Source organism: Glandiceps talaboti, chromosome 20 (assembly GCF_964340395.1).
Source record: "Glandiceps talaboti chromosome 20, keGlaTala1.1, whole genome shotgun sequence".
Classification (NCBI taxonomy): domain Eukaryota; kingdom Metazoa; phylum Hemichordata; class Enteropneusta; family Spengelidae; genus Glandiceps; species Glandiceps talaboti.
In genome coordinates, this window is record NC_135568.1 from 16,377,448 (window position 1) to 16,390,428 (window position 12,981).

At 35.4% G+C, this 12,981-nt stretch overlaps 1 protein-coding gene across 3 annotated transcripts in view; it reads right to left on the bottom strand.

Moving 5' to 3' along the window:
* Positions 1 to 12,981, bottom strand: part of LOC144450798 (uncharacterized) — a 63,214-nt gene that overhangs the window by 34,750 nt on the left and 15,483 nt on the right. For 2 of the 3 annotated variants that reach the window (XM_078141523.1, XM_078141524.1), the window contains exons 2-12: positions 11,207 to 11,353; positions 9,803 to 9,913; positions 8,766 to 9,020; positions 8,228 to 8,354; positions 7,124 to 7,343; positions 6,077 to 6,260; positions 5,324 to 5,523; positions 4,289 to 4,549; positions 2,549 to 2,757; positions 1,980 to 2,100; positions 1,065 to 1,250 (exon numbers count right to left, since the gene is read on the bottom strand). In XM_078141523.1, coding sequence (XP_077997649.1) covers positions 1,065 to 1,250; positions 1,980 to 2,100; positions 2,549 to 2,757; positions 4,289 to 4,549; positions 5,324 to 5,523; positions 6,077 to 6,260; positions 7,124 to 7,343; positions 8,228 to 8,354; positions 8,766 to 9,020; positions 9,803 to 9,913; positions 11,207 to 11,353 — 2,021 coding nt within the window. Of the gene's footprint in view, positions 1 to 1,064; positions 1,251 to 1,979; positions 2,101 to 2,548; positions 2,758 to 4,288; positions 4,550 to 5,323; positions 5,524 to 6,076; positions 6,261 to 6,971; positions 7,015 to 7,123; positions 7,344 to 8,227; positions 8,355 to 8,765; positions 9,021 to 9,802; positions 9,914 to 11,206; positions 11,354 to 12,981 lie in introns of those variants that run through there. The other variant, XM_078141525.1, reaches the window with a different exon arrangement.

Genomic DNA, 12,981 nt, shown 5'->3' on the forward strand with positions numbered 1-12,981 from the left:
TGATCAAACAGTCTTACTTTAGCTAAATATGTATGCAACTAAGGTATCTCATAATCAGTTCAAATTTCAAAATTTCTTCAGTTAACCTGAACATGAAATAGTGATGTCATCTTCTAATTTTTGCTTTTTGACCTTTAATCAAATCTGTATATGGCATTAAACCACTGCATACACACACAACTGGGGCGCATTCGGTAGTCAAAACGTTTTGTCATTGTTTGGCCAGGGCGCCCTGGCCCTGCGCTGAACTGTATTTTGCATGTTGCGCATGAAAAACAAAAGATGGCGGCACATTCAAACAGAAGATTGTCGCATTTTGTGTACATTGAGCACTCATCACTGAAAAGATGACGGGCATATTTAAATCACACCTTTGCAGTACTGTTAGGATGCTAGAATGCCTAAAAAAGGCCTGTTATTTATGCATACACTATTTTTACACTAAAGAAGTGATCTTTGACCTGTGACCTGACCCCAAGTTTATCTTGCATAGCTCAATGTACATCAAATCGACCGTACCATTATCCGGACGGGTATTTGTATTTCTAAATACCGTTGCCAATTGTAAATGACCAATTCCATGAACTTTTTTGCAGTGCTGAATCAAAACTAATGTGCACTAAGTAATCCTACACTAAAACTCAAGTTCGCTGACGAAGTGAGAATTCATGGCCATCTTGGCTTTTGGCGAGTCACCTCACTCTTCCGCCTTCCTTCGTCCCGAGTCACTCGCGAAAAACTATGACAATTAGTCGTCCGGGAACAAAACGTTTTGAAACGTCCGCGGGTGCTTTGTCTACCGAACGCGCCCATGTACTGCCACCTGGTTATCAACTATAGCAAGTGAATACTGCCACCTAGTGGTCAACAGTAATGAGTGAATACTGCCACCTAGTGGTCAACTGTAGAAAATGAATACTGCCATCTAGTGGTTAACAGTAGCAAGTCAATACTGCCACCAAGTGATCAACTGTAGAAAATGAATACCGCCATCTAGCGGTCAACAGTAGCAAGTGAATACTGCCATCTAGTGGTCAGTATAAAGTATAGTGAATTTTCTGTACCTGAAATTCTTTCACTGTTTGTAACATGGCATTATTTGTGACAGTGATGGTGTACACATAGTCGCTGTCATGGCTACCAATAGATATATTCAGTTTACTGGCATCAAGTTCAATGGCATAGTCTCTATCATAGCATTCATAGTCTTTGGGTATACAGCCACAGTTTGGAGGACTACATTCACCTTGCTGTGAAAAATATGAACAACACAGAAATGACAGTGGTACATATTATTAATATCATGAAACCTGAAATAAGACATTACCAGGCTCAACAAAACTCTTACAGTGTTACATTTATCATTTGACTCCACAAAACTCTCACCAACACAGAGATATTTGCCAAGCAAGATGATACAATGTAGAAATGTTAGTTAGATGACATTTTGTTTTACCAGGTTTCAAGATTTTAATTGTATATGGTTCAAAAAATAATGTTACATTGTTTGTAACCACAAATAATCCATTCATATTTATCCACAATTTCTTTCAGCCTCCTTCGCAATTTAAATTTTATTCTTTGATCAGAACAAATCATGTTCATACTCAGAATAATTTAGCAAAGTTTGTATTCTTTGCTTTCCGTTTTCGTCAATGTATGATACACTAATTTTAGGTTTTATTTACTATTATTATGTGGATTTGTATGTGCTATTGCTGTGTGTCACAACAAACCTCTACATTCACAGTTTTTGTATATATTAATTTCTGTATGTTAGGCCAGTGGCCACGGTACTACTATGAATAAAGTACATTATTATTATACAAAATACACTATTGAAATATGGGGCTTCGGGCTCAGCATGAGACAAACCCAACCTGTTAACACCTGCACACTTTTGTTGTATGAAATCAAGTCAGCCATACAGTCCTACGATTTTCTCAAAGTCAATATACATATATCAAAAGAAGTCCTACCTGTGGTTTTCTGACAGCAAGCTGACCTTCACCATGAACTATAGAACGATCTGCCATATCAGCTAGTCTCCAGTGAATATTGTGTAGACCACTATGGTCATCATATGCATCAAATACAACTCTACATGATGAAAAGAAACAATATATATTCAGTATGGGTGAAAGGAAATAATAAATACTTGTATGTTCAGTATTTCTGTGACATGTTTTCTGAATTAATCTACAACGTTGCTGACCTCATGACATATCAAAATGCCGAAAGCTAGAGTTCTTAAAAATCTTTTTGGGATGACTTTTGAGGCAGTAATATATCTCAGAACGAGACTCATAAATCTTCCCAATGACAGAAATATACTGGTTGAAACAGAGAATTTTTAAACAAAGTTCTGAAAAAGTAGCAGGCAAAATGTTACGGAGTAGCTGGGTGTTTTAGCCAGCTACTGAACCCTTCCGTGTATGTACATGAATGCTTCAACAAGTTATTCCTTATAATGGAATTGAAATTGTACAGATGGATATTCAGATCTAGACTGTGGTCCTATCACTCAGCTCTGACATCATTAGCCTACCTCATATCAAATAGATCGATGGAGTGATGAACAGCAAGACTGGTTAGTCCATGTCTCATCAGGGAGATACCATGTATTTCAGGGGGTGTTGAATCTACATGTACCAAAACTTCTTCCATGTTTGTATTGCCCATCACATCTGTAGCCTTCACCCAGACACGAATGGAATCACCATCATTACGAGGTATATCGAAAGTTTGTTCTTCAACCTATGCAATAAATAGGAGAAAGGGTTTGAAATTTGGTAAAACTTGCTGACACACAGCTGTTAATTCCAGATAGAAATAACAGTACAATGGGTGTCTTGACTTGATAGGTTTCACAGTACATGTATCGGTATATGTGTCACACACATAATTAGAATTCATTGACTTGGTAATCCAACAGAAACTTGTGCATAATTTTTGGCATGTACATTTACCATACACAAAGCACCACTGAGTTTGATTGTAAATTAAAACCCATTCTGGTCATGATCAGATGCGTGTGCATCAGATCAGAACATTGTTTTCTTAGTGGTGGACAATTAAAATAGGCTTTAAAATAATAACATTTGAATATCTTCCCTGGGGACTAGAAAATCAAGAATTGTACTTTGTCTCCTACTAGGACCTGGTAGGATAGATGTTGTGATATGAGCGCTTTAATCCTATGTGTTTTTAAAGGCTGCAATGGACTGTATGCTCCTCCAGGGAGTTGAGGAAGTATAAAGGACCCTTGTGCCGATATAGATCTGTGCCAGGAATAATAATTGTAAAGCACTTTGAGCAGAGAGGGAAAGTGCTCCAAAAAACCAACATTATTATTATATTATCATTATTTCTACCCCTGGACATGGATGACAGTCACAGGTATGATAAAAAGACTAGGTAAAAGGTGGATAAAGTTGACTTTTTGAATGAAATGTGTGTGACAGCTGAGCCCTCATCCTACCCCCACCACCAAACTTGTAGAATACTGACCATGATTTCTAATGAATCTGTATTCTTTTAATTGCGAATGTGTTGACGATTTCACCAAGATGGCAAACATAGCTATAAGTAACTGTCTAAACATACAACATATTGTATTATTATTTTATAACATATTTTTTTTCATGCGTGAGTGTCTAGTTTAGGTTTTCCATTGTTTTCCAAATGGTCTCTGTGTTGTTTATTTCTTCCTATCAGATGTACAGCCATTACAGATTGGAAGAACAGTTTTATATTGTCTTTTTAAGTTGATGTCAGTTTCCGCATCCACTATTTTATTATTTTTTTCTCAAATATGTAAAAAAAGAAGTTTAGGATCAGCAGTGAAAGCTAGGTGGGGTCGGGTAACCTGAACCAAACAGTTATTTTTTTAGGCCTAACCAAAATGTCGATTCTGCCAAATGATCTTCAGTCTTGCAAGTCAAGTGAAGACAACGTTAAAAGGGTGAATACATATTTTGCAGACACTAGTCATTCAGTCATATGGCTTTCCATGGTTGCAGACATCTGCCATACAATCTTAGAATCTATATTCAGGCTTTCAAACTCTAATCATGCCACAGCCATTATCTTTTTCAAGAACTTGACCTGAAGAGGTGAAAGGGTAGCATTTCCAGTTCCGTATACATGGCGGTCACAAATCTGGAATTGCCGTAATTCCGTTTCTGTGACCATCATGTATACGGAACCAGAAACACAATCCTTTCATGCAGTGGTTAATGGTTACATTTCACACTAACCACTCTTTCAGTAGTACAGTTATACTAACCATGATATCTGTGACGTCCTGCCAGTTTCCTGGTGGAGATGTGATATTACGTCCACCCTGATGATCAACTGCATAGTCTGTTTCAAATCTAACAATACCATTAATGTTTGGTATTGCTTCACGTGACCTTGTTATAGGTGGTTGACCTGTGACCTCCTCATAATCAGCTGTTAATGGTGGTGAGTGGTCTTCAATGGCGTTGAGAAGTTTATGTTGTCTGTGAAATTCATTGTAGAAATGACCTGGCCAACGTAGAAACACCTGTCACAAAGAAAAGTCATTGTTAGCTATGTCAATCAACTCATACTGTATCTAACTTTCAAAGGATGTGTAGAAACGTATGCCAAGAACTTCAAATTTAATAAGTTCTGCATTCAAGAGGAGAAGCGCTAATTAATATGCATTATGTATAAGAGGCTGCCCTAAGACTTTGATTTTCACATAGGACCACTAAAAAACCCACAAAATCAAGAATGTGTACTAGGCAAACAATGTGATACCTACATGCTACTTTTAAATATTATTCAAAAGATTTTTCTTTCTTCAACTGTGGAAAAATACGAGTGACAAAAGATGCCTTGTCACGAGTCAAAAATGAAAATAGCAACAAAATCTTTATGTTAAGAGTATTATTACTTTTCCTGAATGAAGAAAGAATTATTCATTCTAAATCTGTGTAAAATGAGATCAAAGTGAAGGTTTCATTGGTTTTATATAATACAATATTAAATGTCTATTATACTTGTCTTTTATGTTATCCTTTGTTGACATCTTGGAAAAAAGTTGCCAGATGTGTAGTAAAAGTTAATACAAAGAATAACCTTGATGCGAAATAAGATAAATAGAACCAATCTCCTAAATCATATTTTAATCAAATTGATTCACTCTATAGTTTCTTTCAAGTGTTTTTCATTCCACATTTAACAATGCGTGTTTGCATCACTTTTCCTGTAAGGAAAGCTTTCCAAAACGCTTTCATTTGGATCAACAGCATCCATCTAATAACTTCAGATTTTAATGTTGACTGTGAATTACCTGGGGTCCAGTGCGTATATCATCTTGTACATCAGTTTGCCAAACAAGGCTGGTATTCGTTGCTGCTGACTCTACCCACAATGGATAATTTCCAGTTGGATCAATTTCTACTTCATTAACATCATCAAAAATCAGGAAACGTCTTGCACGTATGTGGTTCCCAGCAACATCATCGACCGTCAATAAGACACAATAATCACCTGTAGTTTGGTAAGAATTAGAAGTTTGAAACTAAAAGTAGGGTCAAGGGATGTTAGGAAATGTATTTGATATATTTATTATTCATGAAATTATCAAGAATTGCAGAAGAATTTTACTTTAAAAACTCAATTTCAATTCTTGATACATCATCTGTAGATTTCACAGAACCACTTCAATCAGATGTTTTACACTACTTTTAAGTTTTAATTCTATATATTTCACAAAATTGTTTAAGATCGTATTTTTTTATATCAGGAATTATCAAGATTGCACAAGACTTCAATCTATATTTGATTTACCAGGAAGTCTAAAGTCTTAAACTCATTTTCAATTCTTGTGTTTTATTTCCACTAACCATCATTCCTTCACAGAACTTTTCACTTTATCTATTTCACTATTGTTTAATGATTGTATTTACTTGACGTCAAGTCTAGTCACACATAAGAACAGACCAACTGCTCAAAAGGTATGTTTTCCTCCCACAGACAGTTGTCTAAAAATCCTTGTCCTCCCCAAGAACTACTCTTTAGACCTAGAACCATACTCACTTACCTGGCTCAGTTAATGTGATAACAAACTCTGATTCCGTAGCAGTAACTGTTCCCTTTGCAATAGCTGGTTCGGATCTGTATCCTAACTCCTCATTATATGGTTGCATCTTATACACTTCATATTCATATCTTAGTATCCCTGACAACGTATCTGACCATCCAGACCATCTCACTGTTATGTCTCCCTAAGTAGATAGAAAAAATGCAATCTTACGGTTATGTCTCCCGAAGTAGATAGAAAGAACGCAATCTTACAGTTATGTCGCCCTAACTAGATAGGAAGAAAGCAATAGAAAGCAATTTTATGGTTATGTCTCCCTAAGCAGACAGAAAGAATTCAATCTTATGGTTACTAGTATGTCTCCCTAAGTAGATAGAAACTTTATCTTATGTCTCCCTAAGAGGCCTTAGAGAAAAGAAATCCATCTCACTGTGATGTCTCCCTAAGTAGATAGAATTATTCTCACTGCTATGTCTCCCTAAGTAGATAGAAAGAATTAATCTCACTGTTATGTCTCCCTAAGTAGATAAAATAAAATCCTATGCATGGGTCAACAAAGCAACCACTTCCATTCTCATTTTGTCTAAGGGTGTTGTTCTATATCACACCTCAAACATTGGTGGCGCTCTTTACATTCCTTCACCACTACAACAGTTGGGTCTGCCATGAGGTGATTTATCATGAAGCTTAATGTTTAATTTTGATGAAATATTTTTCTTTATTTTTTTAACTTGAAATATTTCTATGACAATGAAAGATTTCAGTAATTCAATGTGTGATTTACAATGGTGGTGAAGATCTATTTTGAACCTGACTTACATTTTTAATTATTGGTGGTCCCCTATCAATCATTTGATCTGAACATCCACCAGTTACTGAGCAATGTACAACTTACATTTTTAGTTATTGGTGGTCCCCTATCTATCATTTGATCTGAACATTCACAAGTTACTGAGCAATGTACAACTTACATTTTTAGTTATTGGTGGTCCCCTATCTATCATTTGATCTGAACATTCACAAGTTACTGAGCAATGTACAACTTACATTTTTAGTTATTGGTGGTCCCCTATCAATCATTTGATCTGAGCATCCACCAGTTACTGAGCAATGTACAGGTGTTTCATAATCCAACGTGAAGTGTGCAGTATGAGATACTTCCATTCCAGTATAGTAATGTTTAGGGTCAATGGTGACTCCAGATGCATCATCATGATTTTCAATTGTGACGTATCCACCATTCAAAGCTTTGGAGGTCACGTAAAACCTGTAAACAATAGCAAATATTATGAAAATAAGAAAAACTTTATGCCATGAACATTCAGTGTTTTTCCTAAGATTGGGGAACCCCGATAGCAGAAAGGGAGAAAGAGGTCAAATTGGCAGTGTTTCCCTCCATAGATTTGATAGGTTTGATACTTATGTATTTTTCTTCATTCAGCCAAGGAAGATATGAGTGACTGAAGGAGCTTCGTCACTATGAATCGCTGGACTCATATCGACAAAACCCTTAGGTCACAAGTATTTTACAGCTGAATGAAGACAAATATTGGGTAATAACACAATAATACCAACCCATTAATATACTAATGAAATTGGGAAAAGTAATGACATCAGTGATGTAGACATGCATTGTGATGACATAAACGCGTGTCGTTGTGACATAGAATGACCAGAGTATACATTCCATATTTTTTGTTCAACTTGGCTGGTGCATGGTATAATTGCCATTGTACCATGGTAACAAACTGGTAGGAGATTGGTATTTTGTCTCTCGCTATATGATGTCAGACTGTTACTGTGGACATTGATACTTGACTTAAACACAAAATATAACCCATACATTGTAAAACCAAAGTACTATATAAAGCATTTCTGTATGTACCACAATCACTTATAGCATCTATATCAAGGTGTAAAAGTATACTGTTACATTTCCTAATTGACCACATCAGAAAGGCCACATGCTAGGCTTGGAAATAATTAAAACCAATTGAAACAGTATACTTTTACACTTGATATGAATGCTATAAACAAGTGTAGCACAAAGATAAAGTGCTTTACTTCAGTGTTACTCCTTGTGTAAACGTAGAACTTTATTATACTTGACTCATCGCAATCATGGTAAATCAGCTTATGGATTATAATTACCTGTCCCCATGTTGGAAAGTGACTGAGAAATCATCATGTACTTCACAATCATACACAGCTTGGTGTGGATTATCTTGACTATATCCAAGGGAACATGCAACATTACCACTGTCAATTGTGGATCCACCTGTAAGTCAGCAAACAAAGTGACAAAAGTGCATATATTATGTCTTCAATCATTGACATGTTCCTTATTTCTGTTGATTAACCAATCATAAATGAGGTCCTGAGATGAAATTTCAAATTCAAACAAAGCCATCTAAAAAGTCATTAATATCATGTCTTTGTTAATCAAGTACAGGATTCTGTCTAATGATCAATTAGTGTTTATTGGGACAGCTAAATGGAGTCTAAATATGCTAGACTTGTCAGCTCAGTACACACATCACTCTAACAGCTGAGGGTATACTCATTTGCATGAACAACTTTTGGTCATGATTTCTTATTAAGCTTGATAGGGTGGCGAGAGATCTGAGATTTGAAGTCATGGATAGCCTATAGACTATAGAAGAAAATACAAGTAGTGTGGTGTACTGACCTCTATTGACTGACCAATCAAAGGATGCCGATACAACTCCTACTTTGAAATCATCGATGTACGGGTGTCGTGGATAAGTTGCAGCATTAGGACCATAGTACTGAGTTTCCCAGTCAACCAATATTCTGTCTGGTACAAGGTTGGTAAAGACAGTTTCTAAAGCTGTCTCCGAACCGCAGCCTGCTTCTACTCTATCATCGCCGGCTGTACGGATCAACTTAGCCAGGCAGTAGAGCATTGAGGGCTTAGTTGTCACTGAAAATTGTAGTAGTACATTAGAATGAATATACAAGAGAGATAAAAAATAATTTTCAAGAGAGATGACATTAGTCAATATTGAAGACATCTATCACCATGGTAACATATACATGTCTATTACCACAAAGTGTACCATATAAATAGAACAACTCAAAACGCAAACCATCCAAGTCCGTTGGTACAATTTACAACTGACAGATACCTGTACATTGCATACATCTCTCTTACCTAAATCCCAGAGATGATACAATAACAAGTTCCCATGCATTGGTGATATACACCACTGCCTTCAATGGTAGCCATTTTTTCCCTATCACATGTTCACTACTTCTTTGAAATGCATATTTACAAAATGTAACATAAAACATTCATAGTGTTGACAATAATTAATTTATAAATAGTACACTGACTCAATTCTGCAAAATATTCTTTAAAATTACAATTATATACAATTCCACCAAATAAAGCTAGTACAGTGTTTATATACAAAGTTAGTAGTTGGTATGTCAACCAGGGTCCAGTGTTCCTTTACTTAGCGACCAAAAAATTGTTCTACTGATATAGAAATTTCACTAAACAGTAACAGTAATTCCTGTTTGTATTGTTAATGAACAAATCAAATGTTTACCATTAGTATTTGAATGATATGGTTTTATGACAAAATCCAATGTGGCCCCCAATGAATTCAGCGTTGTTTCAGAAAGTTGAACCAGAACTAGTGGTCAATTTTTTCATGACAATGCTGCATAGGACCTTAATCATTACAATAAATCACTTACTTTGCATACAGTTGTCACCACTAAATCCAGGTGCACAAGAACAGGATGATGGCAACCCAGGGCAGAGTCCTGGGTAACAGTATTTACTATCTGATCGCCAGGAACATCTCTCTATTTAAAGATAAAATAGTTGAGAAATGAAATTTGCATCTTATATTTAAAACTTGTAACTTGTATTTTGGACTCTGATGCAGAAAATAAATGCATTTTCATAAAAACAGGTTTTTGAGAGTTATTACATGATTTTATAGCACATCAAATTAATTGCACACATTTCTTGAGAAATACTGGTTTGAAATTTGTTTTCCATTCAATGGAGGTCCTTTCCATGGACAGGCATTGTCTTCTGTAAGTCAGCAGACAAAAAGATTAGCATAACATAAATATTCATGACTCCTCAATGTTTATTACAAATACCTTCAATTAAAACAATCATCATAAATTACCAATATTTATCCAGAGGCTCTTAATTTCAAAAAGAAGAAGAGAGCTCTGCTCAGAAACTACATACAATCTGACCTGCAAATCTTGGGGATGACCTCACAACAGCTGTTGCATTATGATTGACCTCTTGTGACAAACTGATTTGCATTGAGCTTTGATTGCCATATTTTAAACACAAATGTTCAAGGAATCAAATAATTTACTCATAAGATTTTATTTAAACTTGTCAACAAATCAATATGGATTACATCATTATAATGTCATGAAAATCATATTTTCTTATAGTGTTGAATCAATGTCAAACCTACTACATTTTGTCCACTAAATAAACAAAGATATATATATTCACTAAAAATTGGTAAATTACTTATGAAATAATATTTTATCTGTAAGTGTTACTTAGTGGTCAATATTATCAGTAGATAGTGTAGTGACAAAGTTAAAATTGAGCTAGTTGTAACTGGAGTATCATTTTTCAAACACAACCACAATATATTCACTGAAAATTGTTAAAACACCAATAATTAGAGATTGTACATGTTAACCAGTGGTTGATATAATCTATAGATATAAGTAATACAGAAACTGGTTGAAACCATGACTGCTGTCGGGGGTGTTGATTTGTGGGTGCATACCCAAAAATCAGTTTGATTTCATATTATCATGTATAAACTATAAAAAAAATGTATGTTTACCCACAAGTGATGCAATGTTGTTCAGAGGGTATGATATTACAGGTAGTTTATTGCACCTAACAAAACATTGTTTAAACAAAAACCATTCCAGTTACAGCCAGTGCAGCTGTAAAAGTAAATATGTCTATAAATCATACTCATATTAGGACATAATCCTTGATTTTGTTGGCTATACCAGAATATTCTAATTATCCTATGTTACGATACAAAGACAGCAACTGTGGATAAAATACTGTAAATAAATGTAATTATATGGACTACTTACGTTCACATACTCTGTTAGGATATCCACCAGAGTCAAGGAGTTCATATGCTTTGAGGTCTGCACCACGGTCGTAGTTACATCGATGACAGGCATGGTTGCTAGCTGATGTACAGTGTAACTGTTGACAATTTGGTATAATTGTACACGCTGTTTAATAGAAAATATACATATCAGTTTCTATGATAGCTATGGTTAGTAGCTGATGTACAGTGCAACTCAACTGTACGAGTGACTAAATTATACCAAATTGTTAACAATTATTGTTGACAATTTGGTATAATTCAGTTGTACAAGAAAGTATAAAAGGCTATACCATGGATGTATTATCATGGATACCATGCTACATTCCAGGCTACCCAAGACCTGTGACCATAAACCTAAAACAAAAATTCTTTTGAACTACATTGTACGATGATCACAATTTGAAATACACACACTCTTTATGCAGCTGTAAAAAGTTAGATTTTCAGTCCATTTTTTTCATCTAGTACAATCATACTCTTGGATTTTAACAAGTTCATGGGATACATGCTTGGTAGCCATTTAAGATTCATCAAGTGAGAAATATTCATCATGAAATAATCGAATCCATATTTGTCTGAGCTGTCATTTAATATACAAGTACACGAGCCCTAAAACTAGGCTATCTGGCTTGGCAATGTCATTTAGTCAGTATGTACATATAGAGTCAGATAGCCAAGCCTCTTGGCTATGTTTCTGTCTAAGCATAGACATTGGAGACAGTCTATGGTCTAAACAACAGTGAACTGTACTATATCAATGACGAGTCATAACAATGGGAACTACATGTACATGTACCATCATGATAACACATTTGACTACTATTTCTTATAAGGCCTAAAAAACATAAAATTGTTTGGTTCTGGTTATCTGACCCCACCTAGATTTTCACTGCTGACCTATACTTTTTTTGTACATATTCAAGAGGCAAAAATAATAAAAAATTGAAGAAAAAAAATTTGAAGTCTCGCAAGTATTACTACTGATCTTCGCACACAGCTGATAGACCAAGTAATAACGCTCGAATCACTCTCATATCTCGTATCCGACTCAACTTCTGTATGTACGTACCAGGATCACACTTGAACTTTAAAGGGAATTAGCTCAGACTACACACAGTGTTTAAAGATCTACACTGGAAATCAAGGCAAACACCCAGCATAGTGCCTCGTTCATTGACTTCCCGCGAAGCCAAGTCCTCTTGCCAAAATCTGAAGTGCCTGTCCCAAGTGTACTTTATTGTGACGTCCTTAAAGTCTAAATTTACATAACGCATGGCCAATGGCCAAATAATTAATGCAATCCATATAACACTTCTGGGGCGTTATCATGCCCTAAAAGTATTCTCAAAAGATTGATGAATGATCACTATGAATCCTAGATATTTATGAAATGCAGACTGTCGTCTCATGTATTCGAGTATGCTTGGAATCCTGTGTGGTCTGAATCCAATATCCTTGAGACAGTCTTTTAACCTTTCAGTCAAACTAGGCCATGCGATGTTGTTAAAATATTAAGTTTACTGAAAATATGAATATGTCATCTGTGACACAAGCACTTATAGTGGAATGTGAAAATCTGTAAGAGTACATCTGATGGGAAGAAATCAATAACAGAAACCATTTGGAAAACAACAGAAAACAGAACTACCTGAATTAGACACTCACATATGAAACTGAGAAATTAAAGAAAATAATCTACCTAACCCCATCGATTCTAAAATTGTGCATAATTGGAAACACACAATTTTTTTT